The following is a 23,631-nucleotide window of genomic DNA, read 5'->3' as shown; positions in this document are numbered from 1 at the left end:
TGATTGTGGATCACTGGGGGATTCCGGACATGGACTTACTAACGGACAGGTCCAATGCTCAAGTACCCAGATACTTCAGCCGCAAGCGAGATCCGTTCTCACACGGAATCGATGCCCTGGTTCAGCTATACGCTTTTCCTCCGTGGCCTCTGCTGGGCGCCATCATCCACAAGATTCAGAAACACCGGGGCCTAGTTCTTCTGGTTGCACCAGACTGGCCAAGAAGACCCTGGTATGCGGACATGAGAAGACTACTGGCAGGGGAGCCCCTTCCCCTGCCTCCTCTCCGGGACCTTCTTCGTCAAGGTCCCATCCTCCACAAGGATCCAGCTCAATTCTCTCTTACGGTCTGGCCATTGAGAGGGCTAGACTGAAGAAAAGAGGTTACTCGGAGCCCATGATAGATACACTTCTCCGAGCTCGCAAGTTTTCCACTTCCCTCACCTATGTAAGGATCTGGAGAGTATTTGAAGCATGGTGCGACACTCATGGCACCAATCTACATGCGACCACAATTCCTATTGTGTTGGATTTCCTGCAAGATGGACTTCAGAAGGGTCTCTCCCTTAGCTCCATCAAGGTTCAGGTGGCTGCGCTGTCTTGCTACGGTCCCAGGAGGGATGGCAAGACCATTGCCATGCATCCAGATGTTTCTCGCTTCCTGAAAGGAGTCAAGCACATTCGTCCGCCACTGAAGTGGCCAGTGCCTTTGTGGAACCTCAACATAGTGTTGGATTTCCTCGCGGGATCCACCTTCAGACCCCTTCGGGGCCTGTCTCTCCATTCCCTCACTTTGAAGATGGTGTTCTTGCTGGCTGTATGTTTGGCACGCCGCATCTCAGAGCTACAAGCACTGTCCTGCCGTGATCCCTTCCTCAGGATCACTCCTGAGGCTATCCATCTTCGTACGGTTCCCTCCTTTCTACCTAAAGTGGTTTCACAGTTTCATCTTAACCAAACCATATCCTTGCCTACCACGGCAGGTTTGAAGAAATCTGAAGAAGGGCGTTTATTACGCCATTTATTTATTTATTTATTTAAAAATATTTCTATACCGTCTTTACAAACAGTGTTTAATCAAAACGGTTTACAAGTATCAAATAAAATAAAGATAAAAACTAAAAGTAAAGGTTACTTAAAGATAACTTAGTTATAGAAGATATAAAAATTACAAAAATTATTCATTAACATAAAATAAAATTAAAATAAAATAGGTAATTTAAACAAATCTGCCATCTCGACATCGGCAGATTGCTGCCCAGATATCTGGAAGTGACACAAGAAATACGAAAGACGGACCATCTGTTCGTCCTGCACAGCGGGAAGAAACAAGGTGAAGCGGCCTCTCGGCCCACCATCGCCCGCTGGATTAAAGAAGTTATCCGAGCAGCTTACGTAGAGGCCGGGAAGTCTCTGCCTCTACAGGTCAAGGCTCATTCTATCAGAGCACAAGCGGCATCCTGGGCAGAATCCAGGATGCTGTCGCCGGCAGAAATATGTAAAGAGACGACATGGTCCTCCCTCCATACCTTCTCCAGGTTCTACTGTCTGGATGTCCAGGCCAGGGAGGACACAGCATTTGCGAGGGCGGTCCTACAAGGTCCTCAGGCAGCCTCCCGCCCAGGCTGGGAGTAAAGCTTTTGTACATTCCATTCGTTCTGAGTCCATCTGGCTACACGCCGGGAAATGTTGAGATTACTTACCTGATAATCTCCTTTTTCTTAGTGTAGATAGATGGACTCAGCATCCCGCCCAGCTGCATGTCGTCATTGGTTTCACCAATTCAAGGTAAGCCATGTCATTTGTTACATAAGAACGTCCCCTTTTTGCCAGGTGTCAACGCCTTCCGGTTGGGAATGCTGGTGGTCTCCAGCTACTATCAATCGGTCAGGGGAATCCTGTTTCACTATTTCACTGAGCGTCAGTACACACATCCATAACAGCTTTTGCAAGGAAGATTACTAAGTTGCTACGCTTCCTGTGGGGGTATATATACACCCGTGCTGACGTCAGATCCGTCTCCAACTGCTAGCACGAGCATACTATACCCATTCGTTCTGAGTCCATCTGTCTACACTAAGGAAAAGGAGATTATCAGGTAAGTAATCTCAACATTTCTTTCATTTTTAGGTGTTCTGTCTATTTGAAACCTTTTGATTTAAATGTAGGGTTTGTGGCATAAAACTAGCAGTACATTATCTCCTTTTTATCTTCAGAGGTCCATCTAACTGTAGTTAGTCCTCTCGATTTTTTTCATTAATTTCTGTGGCCTTTCTCCTGCTGCATTGGGTTCACAAACATGTTCACCATGCCCGACAGCAAAACCAGGGATGTTATCTTCACTTGAATAGTCTACATATCGCTATACCTTCATTAGTTCTAGTGCCGAGGCTAAGGGTGGGTACCTTTTCATCCTGGGTGACATGTGACCAGCATGAATTTTTCATCTTCCTTAATTCATACTTCAATATTAGTGGTCACTATACTGCCCTTGGCTGCTTGATGTCTAGCATCATAGTGGATATTACATTGAAATCATTGGCTCAGTGTGCTGTGGTGATCAAAAAAGCAAACAATGTTAGGACTTATTAGGAATGGAATGGCAAATAAAACGATGGTTGTCATAATGTCTCTGTACTGCTCCATGCTGAGACCGCACCTTGAATACTGAGTGCAATTCTGGTCGCCACATCTCAAAAAAGATATAGTTGCACTGGAGAAAGTGCAGAAAAGGGTGACCAAAATGATAAAGGGAATGGAACGGATGCCCTATGAGGAAAGGCTAAAGAAGTTAGGGCTTTCAGTTTGGAGAAAAGATGGCTGAGGGGGATATGATAGAGGTCTACAGAGTCATGAAAGGACATGAACATGTTAATATAAATCAGTTAATTACTCTCTCAGTTAACAGAAGGACTAGGAGGCACTCCATGAAGTTAGCCCCTCTTTCTATCATTTAAAACAAATCAAAGAAAATTATTTTTCACTCAGTGCATAGTTAAGCTCTGGAATTCATTGCCAGAGGATGTGGTTATGGCAGTTAGTGTAATGGTTTAAAAAGTTTTGGATAAGTTTCTACAGGAAAAATCCATAAACTGCTATTAATTAATAAGCAATTAATTAATAAGCAATAGTAGCTTGAGATCTATTTAATGTTTGGGTACTTGCCAGGTACTTGTGACTTCGATTGGCCACTGTTGGAAATAGGATGCTGGGCTTGATGGACCCTTGGTCTGACCCAATATGGCATATTTATATTCTTATGTTCTTGAGTGCCTAGATAGTCAGCTAAACCTTTTCCCCAGCTGCAGTTATCAGATAAACTCAGCTCTTGGTTACCAAAAACATTTATTTGAATGAACAATTCAACACTCACAGTAGATGAGAAAGTTCCAAGAGTAGTTGCATAGATAGGAGAGACTAATACAGCTGCAGTAAGCAGCTGTAGGTTAATAGTAAATAAGAGGTGAAAAGACGATGCTTCTCAGAGCTTGAAAGAGGATGAAAACAAGCAGTTTGCCTGTCAAAAGCCTTCTTTCAACTGAAAGTCTCTGCAGGAAATAAACTGTCCCAGGCATTCCTTGGGAGAAGGAATAATAAGAAGAAGATAAAAACATAGAGAGAGCGAGCAAGCAAATAGGAACAGACCAAGAGGAAGTTCAGAAACATCCAAATAGCAACTACAGCTAGCATTAACCAATCATTGCAGGGGACTGGATTGAGACTATCATTTCCTTTTGCAAAATGATATTTTCTAAACAGTGACAGAATCCCACCCCCACCTCTCCTGCTGCTTCTGCTTTCTCTTGCCCACCTGCCCTGCCCACTCTCCAAGCCCTCCCTTCCCAGTTCCTACTCAGGAACTTTTCTCTGGAGCCCCTCTTTCTATCATGTCTGTGAGGGTGCCAGTGGTGCCTGTGTGTGTGTGCTTGTATGTGAGAGTATGAAAAGGTGTGAGATGGGGAGTGTATGAGAGCATGTGTGTGAATGAGGATGAAAGAGCCTGTATATGTGTGTGTGAGAGAATGATTGAGAGAATGAACATGTGTGTGTTTGTGTGCGTGAGAGAGACAGAGGATAATGTCTGTGTAGCCTCCTCCTCTCAATCCACAACAATCTAAGGTCAACTTGCCATCAAAAGATCCCAGGTAGTAGGAGATTTTTAAATCCTTATTAATTTTAATTTTGGGGTGTTATTTAATTTGTCTGCTGTTTTGACATATTTTATTGGTGTTTGGGGAAATATTAAACAAATATATGTGAGTTTTTAATTATTTGATGTTCTATTCGTTGGCTATTTTGAAATATTCTATTAGTATGATTTTACTATTATAAATGGTTTATATTTCTTGATTTTATTTAATGTTATATGAGGAATGGTGGTTATTCTTTTTTTTTCCCATTGTTGCACTGCATAACACAGTTGTGGTTTATTGTTTAGTTTTTTGTCTGCACGTTTCTATGTCTACTTTATGATCTCTTTTTTTTTTGTTCTGTATTTGGTAAGGGTCTGCAGCATATGTGAGGTATTCTGCTAGTACAGGGATGACCAACTGCACTATCTGTGGCACCAGTGAGTCTCCTGGGGAGTGTGAGTGCCAAGAAGGAGTGGGAATGGGAAATGGAGGGGGCTGCTGCAAGCTGTGGAAAGGCTGGCAGCAAGCTACAACTTTACACAGTGCAGCAGTACTGGGGCGGGGTCTACTCACTGAGTGAGAAGATGAGTGGCAGCACAACAATGTGTATGTGTGTGTCTTTGAGAGAGGGAGAGTGTGTGCATATATCAGTATCTGAGAGAATGTGCGTGTATCTTTGTGTTTGAGAGAGAGAGTGAGAGTGTCAGAGACTGTCAGTGTGTCTTGTGCCTGAGATAGTGTGTGTGTCTTTGTGTCAGAGAGAGAGAGAGAGAGAGAGTAGTGTGTGTCTAGGTCTGAGAGAGAGTGTTTGTATCTGTGTCTGAGAGAGAATGAGTGTGTATGTCTTTGTATATGAGAGTGAGAGTGTAGTGTGTCTTTCTGACAGAGAGTGAGTGTGTTTATGTATGTGAGAGAATGAACGTGTGTGTATCTTTGTGTGTCTGAGAGATTGTGTTTGAGAGAGAGAGTGTGTGTGCATATCCTTGTGTTTGAGAGAGAGTGAGTTTGAGAGTGAATATGTGTGTCTGAGAGAGAGAGAGAGAGTTGGCCTTTTCTTTTGTGTGTGTGTGTATGTGTCTGTGTATGTCTGTGTGTGTAGGAGGGAGTCATCTCTTGCTTGGCCATGAAAGGCATGGCAGCTCTGTCTATGTGAATTCTGGTTATGTAGCTTTTGACATGGGAAAGGTTGGTCACCCCTACACTGCAAACTATCTCAAAAGAAGCAGAGCCAACATTCATATATTGATTTTTTTAAAATTCACACTTGTTGTATTCATTAGAAATAAGCAGGTGCATGCTTTGCCAGGAAGATTTCTCTTTTTCCACAGTCACAGTTTGAAGTTTTTGTTTTTTGCATTCTGTATATTAATAACCTCTCTATTTAAGGATGAATTATTGGTCTTCAAACTACATTTTAAATGTAAAAGACCCTTTCATATTAGGATCAGAACTTTTAATTATCTTCACTGGCAATGTCTAATTGCACTTTAATAGGTCTGACATGGATGCTGTAAATGCATTAGTGAATCAAGTCCTGTTCCCGGTGCTTCATGGGAGCCTGTAATTGTGCCAGTAGTCTGTCTTACACCTACTGTGTTGCCATTTATCTTAATTCAGGCCTCCGATCCTCCTCCTCTGTTACAATACCGAGTAGGGGAGAGCACGCGTTTGTAGAGGTCCAGCCTTTCCTCCACAGTGACGCTGTGAGTAATGCTTTGCTGTGCTATCGTTGTAGGCCTGTGCACATCGCTGGAAAAATATCTACTATGAGACGGAGTACATCCTGCCCCATGGCTTCTGCGCCATCATCCCACCCAATCTGCAGTCCAGTGGCCGGAAACTGATGCCTTGTTACGAAGGTAAGGGAGATCTTTGGTAATGAATAAATACTTCCTGTACCACCCAATGCTCTTTTCTTTTTTCGGCAGTTTGCCAGGGTGGTATTTACTTATACTTCCGAAACAGACGCTCGGAGTTTGTCCTGATGGGCAAATGAGAACTGTCAAATGGCTCTTTCAGCGGGGAGGACAAACACTGTATTCTCATTCAGAAAAGCACTTGTCTGTGTGAGGAGGGGGCAAGTTTGCTCATCTTAGCCTGGGAAACAGTGCTTCCTTGATCGCTGATCTGCATGCCACAATTTGTGACTCACTTTTTTAAATGAAGCTTATTGTGCATGGTTTTCCTTTCTTGCCTCTTTACCATGCCGGCAGCCGGCCGTATTCTTTCTTTGCTGTAAAATATAAGCGTGTGTGTTTGTGGAGGAAGGAGGAGTGGGGGCTCCTGGATGACCAGTGTCCATTCTGTCTGCCACAAGAGCTTTTCTCTTCCTGAGAGTCTTTTTTTTTTTCTCTCTAATATGTTCCCAATAGCAAATGCAGAATTTATTCACCATCATTTAATATGTTACGATGTTGGTCTTTTTGTTAATGTTCTTGGAGAGAGAGTTCTTACGCTTTGGTACTGAACTAATAATTGCATAATGAGTTTTTATTATAGAAAACCAACCCAACCCTCCCCCCCCCCCCCCCCAAAAAAAAAAACCCAACTTCAGGCCGGCCCGAAGGTCTATGGGCAATGCTGAGCACTGCTGCATGCATAAACTGAACTTGATTCTTGGATCTGCTTCTTGATTCCTGGGCCGGCAGGGAGCTGGAGAGGCAGCACTCACAGCCCACCAGGAGGGAGGGAGTCATGGTCATTGCTCAGGAGGGATACTTTTCCACTTTACCACATTACTGCTATTCTTATTTATGCAATTTGATATTTTGTTTTAGATTGATTTTATCTTTCACTCTAACAGCTAATTTATTTAATTTTCCTCTTTTATGTAGTTTTCAGCTGTTACTATCTTAACAAAACAATGTATTTCTTGTGTTTTTAACTTGTAAACCTTTGTGAAGGCATGTCTGATGTAACGGTATAGAAATGCTGATAAACTAAACTAAACATTCTGGAGGAATCCCTGGCCAGAGCAGTGCTGCTCCTATGGTTGGGATCCATGGGAGGGGCGAGAAAGGGAACAAATATGGTGGAAAAACCTAAGTAGCCATGAAAGAGGTTCAATAGTACCGTAGGCCCATTTGGGCCAGATTCTGAGTGAGCACAAAGTCTAAAGGTACTAGAGAATGCTGCTGGGCAAAAGCATTACATTTTTTTTTTATCCCTTTCTAGCATCATTACTTCATTTTGATATTCAGCTTTGCTAGTTTGAAATAGGTCATTGAAGAAGGCCTCTGGGATAAATGAGAATTGTATTTGAAGTTAGTCATGTCTTCCTTGCTGGGCTGCTGCTGCTCCTATCTGACAGGGATGTTGCCAAGAATTGTTAAAAAATAGAATTGCCTGGGGCTGGACCTTCAGTGCAGGGGTTTGCCAGTGGAAACTTGGCAACGGCGGAGAACTAAAGCACTGACTTCATTGCATGATAGCAAGTAAACTTGGACCTGTTCTTTGCTTTCTTGCTCAGCATCGAGCCAGCATTGGGAGTAGCGAGCACCATGTAGCCATTTATGTAATCTTTTACTGGGGGTGGCAGATCAGATTTCGTGGTGAGTAGGGGGAAGGGTTTGAAGGTGAAGGACGCATCTAATCAAATCTTACACCAGCGCATGGTAATTGGGCCTGAATTTGTCAATCAGCACACTAGGCCTGTGTCTGGGGCGATAAAGCCTGGGGGCAGCAGGCTGACTGAAGAATTGCAGCCTTCCTGCTGTGCTGAATCTCACTCAGCAAGGAACAGCCCTCTGCTTCCTGATCCAGCTGCAGGCAACAGGAGGGGAAGGGGGTGAGACTAGAATGGACAGAGCAAAACAAAAAAAAAGTGCCTCTCTACTTCCAAATCCAGCTCCTTCCCTCTCCTATCCTGTAAGGAACAGGAAGGGAAGGAGGTGAGGCTGCAGTGGACAGGAGTTCAATTTAGATAATTCTATTTATAGCTAGCAAAAGGTACCCTGTGTTGCTCAGGTAGTCTGGTCTACAACAGCTTGAGTGTGTGTATGTGCACCTGTTTGAGTCTGCCTTTGGCTGTGTTTGTGTGTGTGTGTGTGGTGGGGTGGGGGGGGGGGGGGGGATGGCCCTGTGCCCTGTGCCCTGTGCCTGTGCGTGTAGGGGTGGCTATACCTGTATGTCTCTGCTTGTAAGTGTCTGTGTGTGCGGCTCCCTCTGCCACTCTGTGTGAGTGTGTGCACCTGTGTTTGTGTGTGTGTGCGTGCACCTGTGTTTGTGTGTGTGTGCGTGTGTGGGCATATTTGAGCTTGCGTGTGCATGTGTACCTTTGTTTACTTGTCCCTGTGTGTAGAAGTGTGAGAGACAGGGCTTTGCAGACAGAGCATATTGGCGAACAGTACCTGGTGTTGCTCGGGTTGCTGATCAATAACCGCTTGTGTGCGTGTACATCTGAACCTGATGGTATGGGGATCTGTGCCTATGTGGGTGTCTGTTTGTGTGTGTGTGTGTTTGGCAGAGCCTGTGTATGTGGGTACCTGTCTGTGGCTGCCTGCAGGTGTGTGTGCATGTCCGTGTGTGTGTGTGTGTGTGTGTGTGTGACAGAGCTTTACAAACAGAGCATATTGTCTTTGTGCAGTGTACCTTCCACTGTGCTGGGCACCATCTGGTGGCTACAGACAGTCTCAACAGTGTGACCGACCGACACATATAAAGCCTTTTATATAGAGAGATATAGATTTGTGGTCACTTATTCCATATTTGATGAGTCTTTTTCTGTGTTCTGTGGGTACAACAAACATTAGGTATTCTATGAATGTAGTTTCTGTGTACTTCAGCTTTTTTGTTTTCCTGATAGTAGGTGTATTGCTAATAATACATTTGGATATTTATCCCACCTTTCCAAATAATGCTCAAGGGGATTTTCAGCATTTTTAGAATTTGGTACAATATATCTATATCCCAAAAGAGCTTACAATATAAATAGATAACTGAAACAACAAGAGATAAAGCAACATGCTCAAGGTCACAAGGCGTGTCAGTAGGGAAAGCGGTTTCTCTGTTTCTCAGCCCATTGCTCTAACTATTAGGCTATTCCTTTTCCCTGCTGAGAAGAACAGTAATGCTGTTCTACTGTCTGGTGTAATATTTACACTCTTACCTTTTCATGAGTAGAATTATTGCTGTTTGAGTTTTAGTTGTGAGAGCTTTTTTTTATGGTAAGTTTTCTATATAGGTTCTATATAGGTGACTTTTTTGCGGGGTTTGGTGTTACTTCACAAATGTAGTTTGTGTCACTGAGGTGAGAAACAAATCTGAAATGTTAGCTTGGTGAATAGTAAGGGGAAGTATCCTAGATCAGCTCAACCAAAGGCCAGTCCATCATTTCAAAGATTATTTTCAGTCAGTGCAGTATGTATTTTTTTTAATTTATAAGATTTGTGTGTTTCTTGACATTTTTCATGCAGTGTACCCCAAAAATCACAAGTAACACATTAATCAGACTTGTGACATGATTTCTGAAACATATTTGTGCTATGTATATTAATATATGCAGTACAATGTGTGATCTATTGAGCTGGACACCAGAATTAGTTTGGTGCTTTCATACGCATAGATTTTTACATTTGGAGATAGATGTCTTTTTAAGCTCTTAGTTGAGTGATTTTTGTAGTGCCCAGTGATTAAAGGTATCTGATCTTAATGTTTACTTTATAGTTCACATTTGCAGTATAAAATATTGGGATGTTTTTTTGTGCTAGTAATGATTAAAGCTCTTATATAGCCAGGTGATAACACGATGGCAACTGATTAAGCTCATTGCTGTGGGTAATAAGTTATGAACTGATTTTGCCATCTCTACATACACACATACGGGCTGATTCAGTAAAGTCCGCGGGAGAGCCTGTGCGCGCGATTCTGTATTTAAATTAGGTGGTGCGGTAGAAATGGGCAAAAGGAGGCGCTAGGGACACTAGCATGTCCCTAGCGCCTCCTTTTGACCCGGAGCGGCGGCTGTCAGCGGGTTTGACAACCGACGCTCAATTTTGCTGGCGTCTGTTCTCGAGCCCGCTGACAGCCACGAGCTAGGAAACTGGACACCAGCAAAATTGAGCGTCCGGTTTTCGGCCCAACAGCCGCTGGCCCATTTAAAAAAAATTTTAACTTTTTTTACTCTTCGGGACCTCCGACTTAATATCACCATGATATTAAGTCGGAGGGTGCACAGAAAAGCAGTTTTTACTGCTTTTCTGTGCACTTTCCCGGTGCCGGCAGAAACTAGCACCTACCTTTGGGTAGGCGCTAATTTCTTAAAGGAAAATGTGCGGCTTGGCTGCACATGTTACTTTCTGCATCCCGCGCGCATACCTAATAGGGCCATCAACATGCATTTGCATGTTGAGGGCGCTATTAGGTGCCGCGGGTTGGACGCGCGTTTTCCGCCCCTTACTGAATAAGGGGTAAGGGAAAACGCGCATCCAAGGGCAGGTTAACAGTGCGCTCCGTCGGAGCGCACTGTACTGTATCGGCCTGATAGTGTGAACACTTTTCCCGCAGGCTTTGCACCAATTCTGAAAGGGAAGTAATGAACATATGTTCACTTAGAACTGTGCCTACTCTTAGGCACTTTTAGGATGAGCAATTTCAGAAAGCCATTCTGCCTGGGTAAATCAGTCTTTACCTGCATGAATCGCTTCTGAATATTGTCCTCCCTGTGTCCAATTATGTTTTGAATTTTTTTACAGAATTGTTCTGGGAGGGGTTGTGGTGAGGGTCATCCTGATGGTTGAGCTTAATTCTTAAAATCTCATGAGAAGAGAGGGGGTAACCTATGGGTCTGAAAGTTAATGTGTAGGGGGAGGGGGGTTTGCACAACACTGCAGGTTCATCTCTGTTGCCCAATAGCTTTGCCTTGGCTCGGAGAAACGCTGTAGATAATATGCATAGCCACGCTGTACAGTACAGGTCAGAATGAAGCACGAGGTGTCTGCAGTGCTCCTGAATATTATCTGAGAGAGTAGACCAGCAACTGAAGGACCAAGCTAGAAATGCTAAGCATGTAAAAGGGAAAATTCAAAGGTTTGCACGGGTTTTTTTGTGTTTGTTTTTCAGAGATATTAAGCCATTCTTGGCGCTTATAAGGAAAACATATTAAATTGGCCTTGCTGTTTTTAGATTCTTGCACTTTGAGACTTAATAGAGCGTTTTATTGTCTCGCGGCTGTGTGCGAATGGCTTAGGGAATTTTGGAAGTGTTTGGAGTGAGTCAGCATGCAAGGGAGAGAGAGGAAGACAGGCATCATCATTTCCCAAAAATTAAATGGGATTTTGGGCTGCAAGCCAACTAAAAGACTGAAGCCGAGGTTTTTGAGGAGGGCTGCTTTTAGCTGTCTGCTCATGTTTCTGCACTCTAGAGTACTTTGGCCTGATGTGCGTTTCCAGCCCTGCTTTTGGACTCTTGCCATTGGTAGGATGTCTTTGCTGGAGATTAACCTTCAGCTCTGAAGGAAACCCATAGATTGCTCTGTTCCACCAAAGGAAGAGTCAAAAGTGAAGAAATGGGTGACTGGTCAGGAAAGAGCAGCCTTTCTGATGGTGATGCTCTCTCTAACAACAGAAGCCAGTTTTTCTCTGTTCTGTGGGTTGTATTATCCCTAGTTACATTTTTATTTTTATTTATATTCCACCTTTTGTGAACTAGCCAGCCACTTAAGATTGCTAGCCCCTTGGCCTCTTAAGCTCAGGCCTGTCTGACGAAGATAAATTACACACAATGATTAGGTTATTATATATAACAAGTCATTTCAGTTTGAGTTCAGACTAGATGCACGGGGCTTGAGTTACTGGTTTGAAAGAGGTCTGCACATCTCACGTCTCATTTATGTACCACACTATGGGCAGGGCTACAGAAAGACAGCATTGGGCTCTGGGCGGTTTATGGACTAATGGTCTTGTGCTCTTCCAGAGTCTTAATAATCCTATCGGCCAGTGATTTACCTGTGTACGAATGTATAGGCACAAAATTAAAAAAAAAACCTCTCCAATTGTTCACCTTTAACTTTATCAACATAACAAATTGTGATAATCAGCTGGTCAGCATGCTGAGGGTCAGGTGTGGGGGAATCTGCACAGATCAAAAGTTACATTGCAGACTTAATTTCCTCCACAACTGTACGATGATGCCCATCAAATTAATAAACCCTGCATGGCATCTTTGTAAATAGCCCTTTATATTTTGTTGGTGGTCATGCCCGTTTTTCTTCCGTGAGATGCTCAGATGCGTGTTTTCCAATCAGTGAGTCCTGTAGCTGACAAGACAGCCTGCTTTTGTTTTTCAATTTTTTTATTTAATGTTGGCACACAAAAAGGAGTCATAGTATGATGTAAGTTATAACAACATCTTGGCTGACAAATTGGAAACATTCACATACATAATGGCAAGGTAGGCTTTGATTCAGCCGTGGACCGCTGGGTGGTGGGCCCTGGGCAAATGTCCTCTTTTTTGCCCATTGGATAGAATGGCCCTAGGTAGTCTGTGTTAAAAGTGACAGGAAGGACCGGCTCAGTGGCAGTGCTGCCCATGTGGAAGCTCCCTGGTTGAATCGCCGAGCTGGGTCTTGTGTGCTCCGGGTCAGCTGCGGTTGGGGATGCTGTGAAGGCAGCATTGGCAGCCTCTGGGTGGGGGGTGGGGAAGGAGGGAATTGTGGTAATCACTTAAGGGTGACACTTGGTGGCTAGATTCAGAGCCCAGGATTGCAGGTTTCTGGAAGGAGCTAGGGTGCATGGCTCCTGGCCCAAGATCATCACCGCAGCGGCCAGACTAGGCACATTGGAGGCGGGGGGGGGGGGGGGGGGTGATATAAAATAGAGGAAAATACCCAGTACTTGTGCATGAAGGTTCATACCACCAGATCCCAGCTCTGGTTCTGATTGAACTGGAAGCACAAAAGAGCAGGAGGAAACTGCTGGGTCCAAAACAAAATAAGAGACCCACCGGCAAGATAATGCATGTTATTCACTGAGTCTAATGCAGCTGGAACATTAAGCTTTATCACTCCTACAATGAGATGTACAACATGCCAGTGTTAACTTAGCTACCATTAAAGAAAGCTGCTGTGTTGGGCAACTCGGTTTTCCTTGTGTTACCTGGCTCTTTCACTTCAGGCTGGTTAGCATAGGAAACACCCTCCTCTCCCCCCACCCCCTCGAAAAAAGCCACGGCCCTGACACCTCCACCCCTCCCCAAAGTTGTTAAAGGGCTTCCACCCTCCAAAGATGCTGAAAGGGTATCCTGACCCTGATCATCCTCCCACCATAAAATGGCACCGAATGACCCCAGACCCTTCCTTGCCCCTCCATGTGCCATGGCAAAGGAGTGTCAGGGGTCATCTGGTGCCATTTTGAAAAATAGTGCTGGCGGGGCAAGAACAAAGTGGAGATTACTCCTTCTCCTAGTGTAGACCTCTGGGATTTCAGGTAAGCTTGGGGAAGGGTTTCAAGGAAGGGGGCTGGAGCTTTGCCAATCAAGGGGCAGATTTTTTTTTTTTTTTTTTTTACAGGAGCAAAGTCAAAGGGGGCTTTTACAAAAAGTTATTTTTACATATGCTGGGGGCATGGGAGGCTAGTGGGAAGTGAGGACCCACGAGTTGTCCAGGGATTGTGATTATGTGGTGGTGGGAGATTTGCAGGTTCCTTGCATACCTTTCTAACCATGGTGGCCCTAGGATGGGGGACCTCCAGTCCACATTGCTGTGGCTGGGAACGTGCAAAGTTTCCGGCCTTGGCAATGCGAGGAAAAATTACTTTGGTACCACCGTTTAGTTGCTCCTGCAAACTTTTCCTGTGGCAAGACAGCACTTACCGTGGCTTAGTAAATCAGTACTTACGTTTGTATCTAAGGCAATGGAAGGTGTTGCGACTTGCCTAAAGTCACAAGGAGCATCACTGGGAGAAGTGGAATATGAAAGCTGGCTTCTTTGGGTCTCAGTCTGCTTTACTAGGCTAACTCCTTCTATCCACGTGGCCCCTGGGATTCAACCTACATTTAACGTAACTGGGAGACTTTTCACAGTGGACATAGTTCTTTTTTCAAAAGGCATTGGCAATAATGGCAAGAAGAGAGAGGAGATCTGAAAGAGTTGTTGGAAAGCCAGCGGCAGACCTGAAGTGCTCCAGCATGTCAGGGAGCTCAGGAGCGAGATAGAGGATTGCAGGAGAACACATTCAGGGATTTCCTGGAGAAAGAGTAATTGATATGTGGTGGAAAGAGGCAGCAGCTGGAGAATAAGAGTCAATTACAAGACCTGGTACTCTACTAGCACTGAGCAAAAGCCATGGAGAACCAGCTTTAGTTAAACCTGGTACTGGCATTTTGAAAGGAGACCGAGCTGGGAGTGAGCAAGAAAATGTCTCCACTATGCTAATTGGGTGAATTGGTGAGGGAATTTGCTCAATTTTGTAGGAGGAAGAGGTAGCCCTAACTGAGCTAACCTGATGGGCTGGAGAGAAATAGGAATTAACTTCCTTTTCCTCTTAAAGTAAGTTACATGAATATACCAGAAAGAGAGAGTGTATATGACTATGCTGTTTGTCTCATGAAATCCAGGAAAGCTAAGGTAAATAGTTTGATTTCTTCTAAATGAAAGAATCTCTCAGTGTTGGAAGAGAGCTATGTGTTGTTACTAAATAAAAAGGCTACCTCAATAAAACAGCCAATGGGAACTTCAATTTGAAGAGATCTGCAAGTTGTCAGACAAATTTGATTGACTTTTTTGACTGGGTAACCAAAGAATTGGATCAAGGAAGAGCACTAGATGTCATCTACTTGGATTTCAGCAAAGCTTTTGATACGGTTCCGCACAGGAGACTGGTGAATAAAACGAGAAGCTTGGGAGTGAGTGCCGAGGTGGTGACCTGGATTACAAATTGGTTGACGGACAGAAGACAATATGTGATGGTAAATGGAGCCTTCTCTGAAGAGAGAGCGGTTTTAAGTGGTGTACCGCAAGGATCGGTGTTGGGACCGGTCCTGTTCAATATCTTTGTGAGCGACATTGCGGACGGGATAGAAGGTAAGGTTTGTCTTTTTGCGGATGACACTAAGATCTGCAACAGAGTGGACACGCCGGAAGGAGTGGAGAGAATGAGACGGGATCTAAGGAAACTGGAAGAGTGGTCGAAGATATGGCAGCTGAGATTCAATGCCAAGAAGTGCAAAGTCATGCATATGGGGAGTGGAAATCCGAATGAACTGTACTCGATGGGGGGGGGAAAGGCTGATGTGCACGGAGCAGGAGAGGGACCTTGGGGTGATAGTGTCTAATGATGTGAAGACAGCGAAACAATGCGACAAGGCGATAGCAAAAGCCAGAAGAATGCTGGGCTGCATAGAGAGAGGAATATCGAGTAAGAAAAGGGAAGTGATTATTCCCTTGTACAGGTCCTTGGTGAGGCCTCACCTGGAGTACTGTGTTCAGTTCTGGAGACCGTATCTACAAAAAGACAAAGACAAGATGGAAGCGGTACAGAGAAGGGCGACCAGGAAGGTGGAGAATCTTCATCGGATGACGTACGAGGAGAGATTGAAGAATCTAAATATGTACACCCTGGAGGAAAGGAGGAGCAGAGGTGATATGATACAGACTTTCAGATACTTGAAAGGTTTTAATGATCCAAAAACAACGACAAACCTCTTCCATAGGAAAATAATCAGCAGAACCAGGGGTCACGATTTGAGGCTCCAGGGAGGAAGATTCAGAACCAATGTCAGGAAGTATTTCTTCACGGAGAGGGTGGTGGATGCCTGGAATGCCCTTCCGGAGGAAGTGGTGAAGACCAGAACTGTGAAAGACTTCAAAGGGGCGTGGGATAAACACTGCGGATCCATAAAGTCAAGAGGCCGCCAATGAAGAGTGGGTGACTCGCCAGAATGATGGCTATTGACACAATACCCATATTAAATAAACATACACATGCTTACTGTGACTCCTACATCGCTCTAAGCTTCAACAGCAAGAGGTAATGGAAAAAAGGATTTGCACTCACAAAGAGGGGAGTAGCTGGCTTGTTACGGCGGTTACTACCCCAAACCAAATATGCCTGATACTTCACTTTCAATGCATATACAGCATAGCTCTCTGCTTCAATGACAGGGGAGAAGAATAACTGATACTTCACACATCCAGCAGAGCTCTCTGCTACAACGGCAAGGGAGAAGAAAAAGGGTTCGCATTCAAAAAGCGGGGAGTAGCTGGCTTGTTACGGCGGTTACTACCCCAAACCAAATGTGCCTGATACTTCACTTTCCATGCATATCCAGCATGGTTCTCTGCTTCATCGGCATGGGAGAAAGACTGATACATCACGCATTTCCAGCATAGCTCTCTGCTTCAACGGCAGGGGAAAAAAAAAAACAAAACAAAAACTGTTGCTTCACGCATATCCTGCATAGCTTCAATGACAGGGGTGAAGAAAAAAAGGATTCGCAATCACAAAGCGAGGAGTAGCTGGCTTGTTACGGCGGTTACTACCCCAAACCAAATGTGCCTGATACTTCACTTTCAATGCATATCCAGCATGGCTCTCTGCTTCAACGGCAGGGGAGAAGAAAAAAACTGATACTTCACGCATATCCAGCATAGCTCCCGGCTTCAACGGCAGGGGAGAAGATAAACAACCAATAAAGGCTGTATAACATAATCTGGGTAAAAACAAATAAGCATGGGTGTAGCTTGCTTATCGCGGCGGTTACTGCCCCTACTACCCCTAACTAATCAAGCTAGATATTTCACTTGGATGCAGCTCCATCACTGCTCTGTACATTAATGGTGGGGGTGGAAGGGGAATAGAACAAAGAGCTAAGAGAAACAGATAAGAATGAGAGAAAAAATGTGTGAGGCTTGCTGGGCAGACTGGATGGGCCATTCGGTCTTCTTCTGCCGTCATTTCTATGTTTCTATGTTTCTATGTTACCAGAGTGGGCTATCAGCACCGTGAGTCTTTTCCTCCATTCTGCCCGACTTCATGAGACTAGATCCATGCTGCTCTGGCCTTCCAAGAGCCAGAACTGTTACATTTATATGAAAAGTTCACTTGTCTGCAGATTCAGGGCTCGATTGTGGACACCACTTATCCCGCTGCCTCTAGTTGCTGGGAAGTCTTTCAAGAGGGCCCTGCTGGAGAGCTCAGCTCTTTGATTGCGTACTTAAGTTCTCTCAAGTCCTGAAGACCATCATTCTTGGACAATAACTTTTCCTTGAAAAGGTACATTTGCCTTTTTCAGGGAGTATAGGACTACATTTTAGTGCTACACACCCTTCAGGTAGCATATGAAGTTTCAGCCTCTCTGGAAAGCATGAAAGCACTGTGGTAATAAAATTATGCAACTCTTTTTTTTTTTTTTTTTTTTTTTATGGTGCTTGTGTTCCCCTCACCACAAAACTAAATGAAAACACAGCTCAGTGCTGTAATATTTGGTGTGGCGGGGAAACACGTTGCTTACAGAACTGGGGCTTGAATTTCTGTGGTTGACCAGAATTCCTGCAGATTCCGTTTCTTTGGCTCTCGTGCGACTCGAAGGCACATGTGGAATGAACAAGGGAGAGGGGACTGATCGTGACTTGCAGACTGAAATGAAATGACTTCTGATTTTTAATATTTGATTCTCTCTCTATAGAATACAAGAAGAAATATGGTGAGGAGCATGGCTCATGCCAGGCTGGAATAGCAGGCTTCTTTACGGAGGTTAGTAGCGAGGGATGGTTGCTTTGAGATTCCTCATTATCACCAGCACTTGTATTTTGTTTCTTCTCTGTTCTTATTTATGACTCGATATTCATGTGAAGGACTCAGAAGAAAGAGCATTCTGGGTAATTTTGTAACATTGTACATGCATTAGCTGGCAAATACACCAAATTTCAAAGCAGGCTGACTCGCATAAATCCACTTTGAAAAATTATCCCCCCAAAATTTGGTGCGCACAATTACACCTGCTATGTGGTGCATGTAGCTTTGCTTAGGGACTTTACGTGTGTACTTTTTAAATTCAAACAGTATGCACTTCAGTCCTAACCCTACCTGTGCTCTGCCCCATGGGACGCTTCTCCTCTCTTGTGTGTAAAAGTAAGCGCACACAGCACGCATGCACAGAATTTTATGCATGTATTGGTCACGCAGTTTTCTAAAGGGCTTTCTGTAGGAAACACATAAACTTTACCCACAGAAGACCCTTCAGCTTACTCCAAAATTACTCTCGGTATGCCCTCAGCAATACTTTAAACACATTAATGTATTTTGTTTCACCATACCTTTCACAACAAAATAATCTGCACTTTTTAACTTGCTGTCCCTCCATGTGCTCTAGGTACAAATGTGGATTTGATTTAGCCAAAGAAAAGTGAATTAGAGATAACTAAACACTAGTCATAGAAGAGGAACTTAATTGGGGCTGACTAATTGATCCATATTCATAGGATATTTTGTTGCTCAGCTACCCCTTTCTAGGAGCAGACTTTCTTAATTAATACACTTTTGAAAAATCTCTTTACTTCAAGGGTTTACCATGCTATTTAATGGTAGCACTTTGCTATACTATGTAGATGTGTTAGGTTTGATGGGAATGGGACAACTGGGAGTATATGGGAAATACCCTTTGCAGTCATTAGAGAAAAGGAAGTCCTACCCTGCCACCTCCCAGCTAGCTCAGATGTCCACTACCTATTGCTGGAAGGGGCTGGGCTTCCTGCTTGAAAATTCCTACAGTAGTACCTGAGCCTTGTCAGGGAAGATTAAGTGGAACAAAAGGGAAAAAAAGAAACGTTTTCTGAGAATAGAGGTTCATGGTATCTTACAGGTCAGATTTCAAAGGATTTAGGAGCCTAACTTAGGGGGTCATTTATCAAAGTGCTATATGGTGTTTTCGCATGCAAAAAATGCCTTAATGTGTGTGAAAATGCCATTAATGCATCCGAAAGCACCATAATGTTTGGTGCAATGCGAGGATATTGGGGCAGGAATTTTGGCCAAGTGGGCTGGGCTCACAGTTTTGTGAAGCCCTATTGCACAGCTTTAACTACACTTTTTTCATTTGTGTAAAGCTGTGCAATAGGGCTTTATCATGGTTGTGATGTTTTTTGCACATGCTGTTGGCCCTCTTGGAGAGAGAGAGACTGACTGACTGACTGACTGGCCATAATGCCCTCACACTAGATAGGTATTTATATCTTTATGGGAGGCCCACCTAGTCACTCGAGGTGAGGTTTAGTGTAGGGATTAGGGGCCACTTTGACATTCAAAGTGAGACATATCAACAGAACAGTGCTCTCTTGTGAAGATTTGATGAGCTTCGGAGTGAGGAAACTCACCCAAAGATGAGATTTGTGCAATGTTCTCGCCACCTAGCTTGATGGACTCTCTCTCTCTCATGCTCCATTTGACTTGACGCCAATGAATTGGGATGCCGCAGGTCCCTTTTCCTTTACCCCTCATGAACACATACACTTCTTGTATCAAACTCCAGCAACAAAGGAAGTTAAAATATGTTGACAGGATTCTTATCTGATTAGAGCTATTGAGTTAGGCTTAGCATCTGATGGTCATTTCTGAAAAGAGGGCAACCAGAAATATTACGTTTTGAAAAGTATAGAAGAAGTATCTGGAAGTATTCGGCCATTACAGCTATTTGGTTCTTGTTAGAATTCCTTGTGAGGTTACTTCTTTGAGCTCTAAAGAAATTGTCCCAAGTTCATTGCAACTTATCTTTTTTTGTACAACAAACTTGGTTTATTTCTTCAGTAACTTCTAGGTACAAAGTCATATCGTACTTTTTTCACTGTAAAGGCTTTCCCCCAATACAGCCTAATTTGAAACACATTTAGCTCAAGAATATCATGTCATAAACATGAGGTTTCTTTGAAAATGATGCACCACATTTCTTCAGATATGTGAAGTACATAGAAACTTTGTAAAATGTTACACAAAGGAAGAGAAGACTAGCTAGTGCAGACTACCGTAATACCGGTGAGAAGAAAGTTAGGGACCTAAATATACCCTAGTAGAGAGGACGGAGACAATGAAATACTTCAAAGCATTATAAATGATGTTTTTCAGTGGAAAGAAAAATTTTGAACAAGGAGTCATTTTATGGTTATTAGGATCAAGAATTATATCTTCATGGTGGATGCTTGGTGTGCTCTCCCAATACTGGTGTTTTGAGGCAAAATCTGTATCAGAATTTTTAAAAGTACAATGGGTCTTTAGTTGCGAAGATTTAAAGGTAAATCTGAAAATTCTACTTGTTGTAGTGTTGCAACAAGAAAGATCAATGAGCAGAGTAGACAGGCTTTTGTCACCTTTATCAGGCATCATATTCTGTGTTCTGTTCCTCTCTGAAAGGGCATATAACATGTGAGAGAGTCTGGGGCTAATTTAGGAGCACAGCGCTAGTCTCTCTGTAGGGTTCAATTGAAGTTGGGTCATGCATATGGTGTATTGGACCTGGCCCAGAGGCAAGGGTGCGATTTTATTTTTTTTCTGGGCTGGACATGGAAGCCCGCAGCATAAGTCTTCCCTCTATGAACGCCTTCTGACTGCTCCTCCAAACCTGCTCCCCAGGAACTCACACAAGTAGATAAAGTGGGGACTCAGTCCACAATATAATTAATCAGCTTTTATCTTCTGGGATTACCAGTGGTTAGAGGTCATGGAATAACTTAAAATACACAGATTGGATCAGGGGTTCACAGGCTTCTACAGCCAGGCTGTAGAAAAAAGATAGGTTGATACGCTTTACTCCTACAAACTTTAACATCCAAATCAGTGCTACAGACAGTGTTACATGCACCTCTTCTCTCAATACTCCATGTAATAACTTTACAGAATACTACTACACAATTTTTCTTCACAGAGAAACTTAGTATCCTTTCTTCTAGACACAATATTTTATGTTACCATCTTAAGAACATAAGAAATTGCCATACTGGGTCAGACCAAGGGTCCATTAAGCCCAGCATCCTGTTTCCAACAGTGGCCAAACTAGGCTACAAGTGCCTGGCAAGTACCCAAACACTAAGTAGATCCCATGCTACTGATGCAATTAATAGCAGAGGCCATTCCCTAAGTCAACTTGATTAATAGCAATTAATGGACTTCTCCAATAACTTATCCAAACCTTTTTTAAACCCAGCTACACTAACTGCACTAATCACATTCTCTGGCAACAAATTCCAGAACTTAATTGTGCGTTGAGTGAAAAAGAATTTTCTCTGATTAGTTTTAAAAGTGCTACTTGCTAACTTAATGGCGTGCCCTCTAGTCCTTCTATTATCCAAAAGAGTAAATAACCGATTCTTGATGTCAACATCCAGGAGTGCTCCAGAGGTACTTTTTAAAACCTTTTCAAGGGTTTTCTCCAGATTCCCCAGGTCATAGTAACATTTATTTATTTATTAAAAATTCTTATATACCGCCTATTCAAGTAAATTATAGATCTAAGCGTTTTACAAATAGTGTACATACATAATAGTTGAATATTACATACAAATTTAAAATAGATATTAAAAACTGATGAAATAATTATAGAGGTAAAAAGTAAAATACTGATGGGTTATAAGGATTGGACATATCGTAACAGAGAGAGAACATTTTTAAAGAATCTTTAGATTTACCATAGGCAAGGGTACAAAAATATGTCTTGAGAACTTTTTTAAATTGTTTTGAGATTGGGATGAGATGGATATGGTCTAGAAGAGAATTCCATAAAGTTGGTCCAGCGATCGAAAATGCTCACCTAAGGATCAAATCTAGTCTAGCCTTTTTTACTGTGGGAATTTCAAGTATGCATTTGTCCACTGATCTTAGTTGACGAGTGGGCCGGTAAAGTCTTAGAGTAGAACATAGCCAAACAGACAAAGGATTATAAATTAAAAGTTGTGAATAATGGAAAGAACCTTGAATTTAATACGGTAGTGTAGAGGGAGCAGGTGAAGTGATTGGAGAATTGGTGTAATGTGTTCTTTACGAGGGATGTTAGAGATTATGCGAGCTGCTGTGTTTTGTATAAGTTGGAGGGGCAGATAGTAGATGCTGGAACACCTAAGTATAGAGAATTGCAATAGTCTAAACCTGACAGTATCAATACTTGTACAATTGAACAAAAATCAGAGGGGAAAAGAAGTGGTTTTAATTTTCTGAGTAATTGGAGTTTAAAAAAGGATTTTTTTTCTAATGCAGAAACATTAGTAGTCATTAATAGACTAGAATCGATCAATATGCCTAGATTTCGGGCACAGTTTGTTATTGGAATATAGTGATTTTCAAATCTAAAATTTGCTGGAGGACAGCATGAAGATTCAGGGATGGTAGTTAGGAAAATCAACTCTGTTTTTGCTGTGTTTAATTTTAAGCGGTTGTGTGATAACCAAGTATTTATTGTTTTTAAGTATAGTTGTATTAAGGATAAGGTCTTGGGCCATGAATCTGAGTAAGGAATGATAAACTGAATGCGATCTGCATAAAGATGGCAGATAAAGACCAAATGATCCATCCAGTCTACCCAGCAAGGTGCTAATGATAATGACTTCTGCTCCATGCAGCTTACCTCTATGCCTTCTGTTAAGGGTAGAAACTGCAATTCTGAACAGGTTACCCTGATGTTCCCTTTTTTCATTTCCAATATCTAGTATTTAGTGATCCACAGCATCTATCACATGCCCTATTGAAGTCATTTACCAATTTCGCCCTTACCTTCTCTTTTGAGAGGGCATTTCAAGCATCCACTATCATTTCCATGAAGAAATATTTCCTGATGTTTGTTGTGAGTTGTCTCCCCTGTAGTTTCATTTTGTGACCCCTAGTTCTACTGTTTCCTTTTCTACAGAAAAGGTTTAAAGTTTGTGTATCATTAATATCTGAGTGTCTGTATCATATCTCCTCTGCACCTACTCTCCTCTAGGATAAACATATTTAGATCCTTCAGCCTCTCCTCCTAAGTCTTCCAATACAGAACCCACACAATTTTGGTCATCTTTCTTTGGACTGCTTCTATCCTTTCTCCATCTCTTTTGAGATACGGTCTCCAGAACTGAGCACAGTACTCCAGGTGAGGCCTCACCAAGGACTTTTACAAGGGCATTATCACCTCCTTTTTCTTACTTGTTATCCCTCTCTCCTTCAGCAGATTCTTAATTAATTTTTTCCACCACTGAGGTGAGGCTGACCGGCCTATAGTTTCCAGTCTAATCTCTGCTACCACTCTTATGAAGCGGGACCACAACCTCTGTTCTCCACTCCTGTGGCACCATTCCCGTTTCCAGGGATCTATTGAACAGGTCTTACAGCAGATTTGCCAGCACGTCTTTGAGCTCCTTTAGTATTCTGGGATGTACCTCAATCAGCTCCATGGTCTTGTCCACTTTCAGTTTTCCTAGCTCCTCCCAGACATTCTTTTCTGTAAATGGGGTTGCATCTACCCCACTCCCATCCATAGTCTTGTCAACCAGCCATGGTCTTTCTCCAGGGTCTTCTTTAGTGAACACCGGACTGAAGTATTTCTTTCT

The 23,631-nt window shown here is 43.0% G+C and overlaps 1 protein-coding gene across 1 annotated transcript in view; it reads left to right on the top strand.

Moving 5' to 3' along the window:
* Positions 1–23,631, top strand: part of ITGA9 (integrin subunit alpha 9) — an 855,720-nt gene that overhangs the window by 108,530 nt on the left and 723,559 nt on the right. Inside the window, exons 4-5 of the mRNA XM_029589807.1 lie at positions 5,869–5,992; positions 17,754–17,821. Coding sequence (XP_029445667.1) covers positions 5,869–5,992; positions 17,754–17,821 — 192 coding nt within the window. The remainder of the gene's footprint in view (positions 1–5,868; positions 5,993–17,753; positions 17,822–23,631) is intronic.

Source organism: Rhinatrema bivittatum, chromosome 2 (genome assembly GCF_901001135.1).
Source record: "Rhinatrema bivittatum chromosome 2, aRhiBiv1.1, whole genome shotgun sequence".
In the NCBI taxonomy this organism is placed as follows: domain Eukaryota; kingdom Metazoa; phylum Chordata; class Amphibia; order Gymnophiona; family Rhinatrematidae; genus Rhinatrema; species Rhinatrema bivittatum.
The sequence above is the reverse complement of the archived record's forward strand: the minus strand, read 5'-3'. Positions and strand labels throughout refer to the sequence as shown.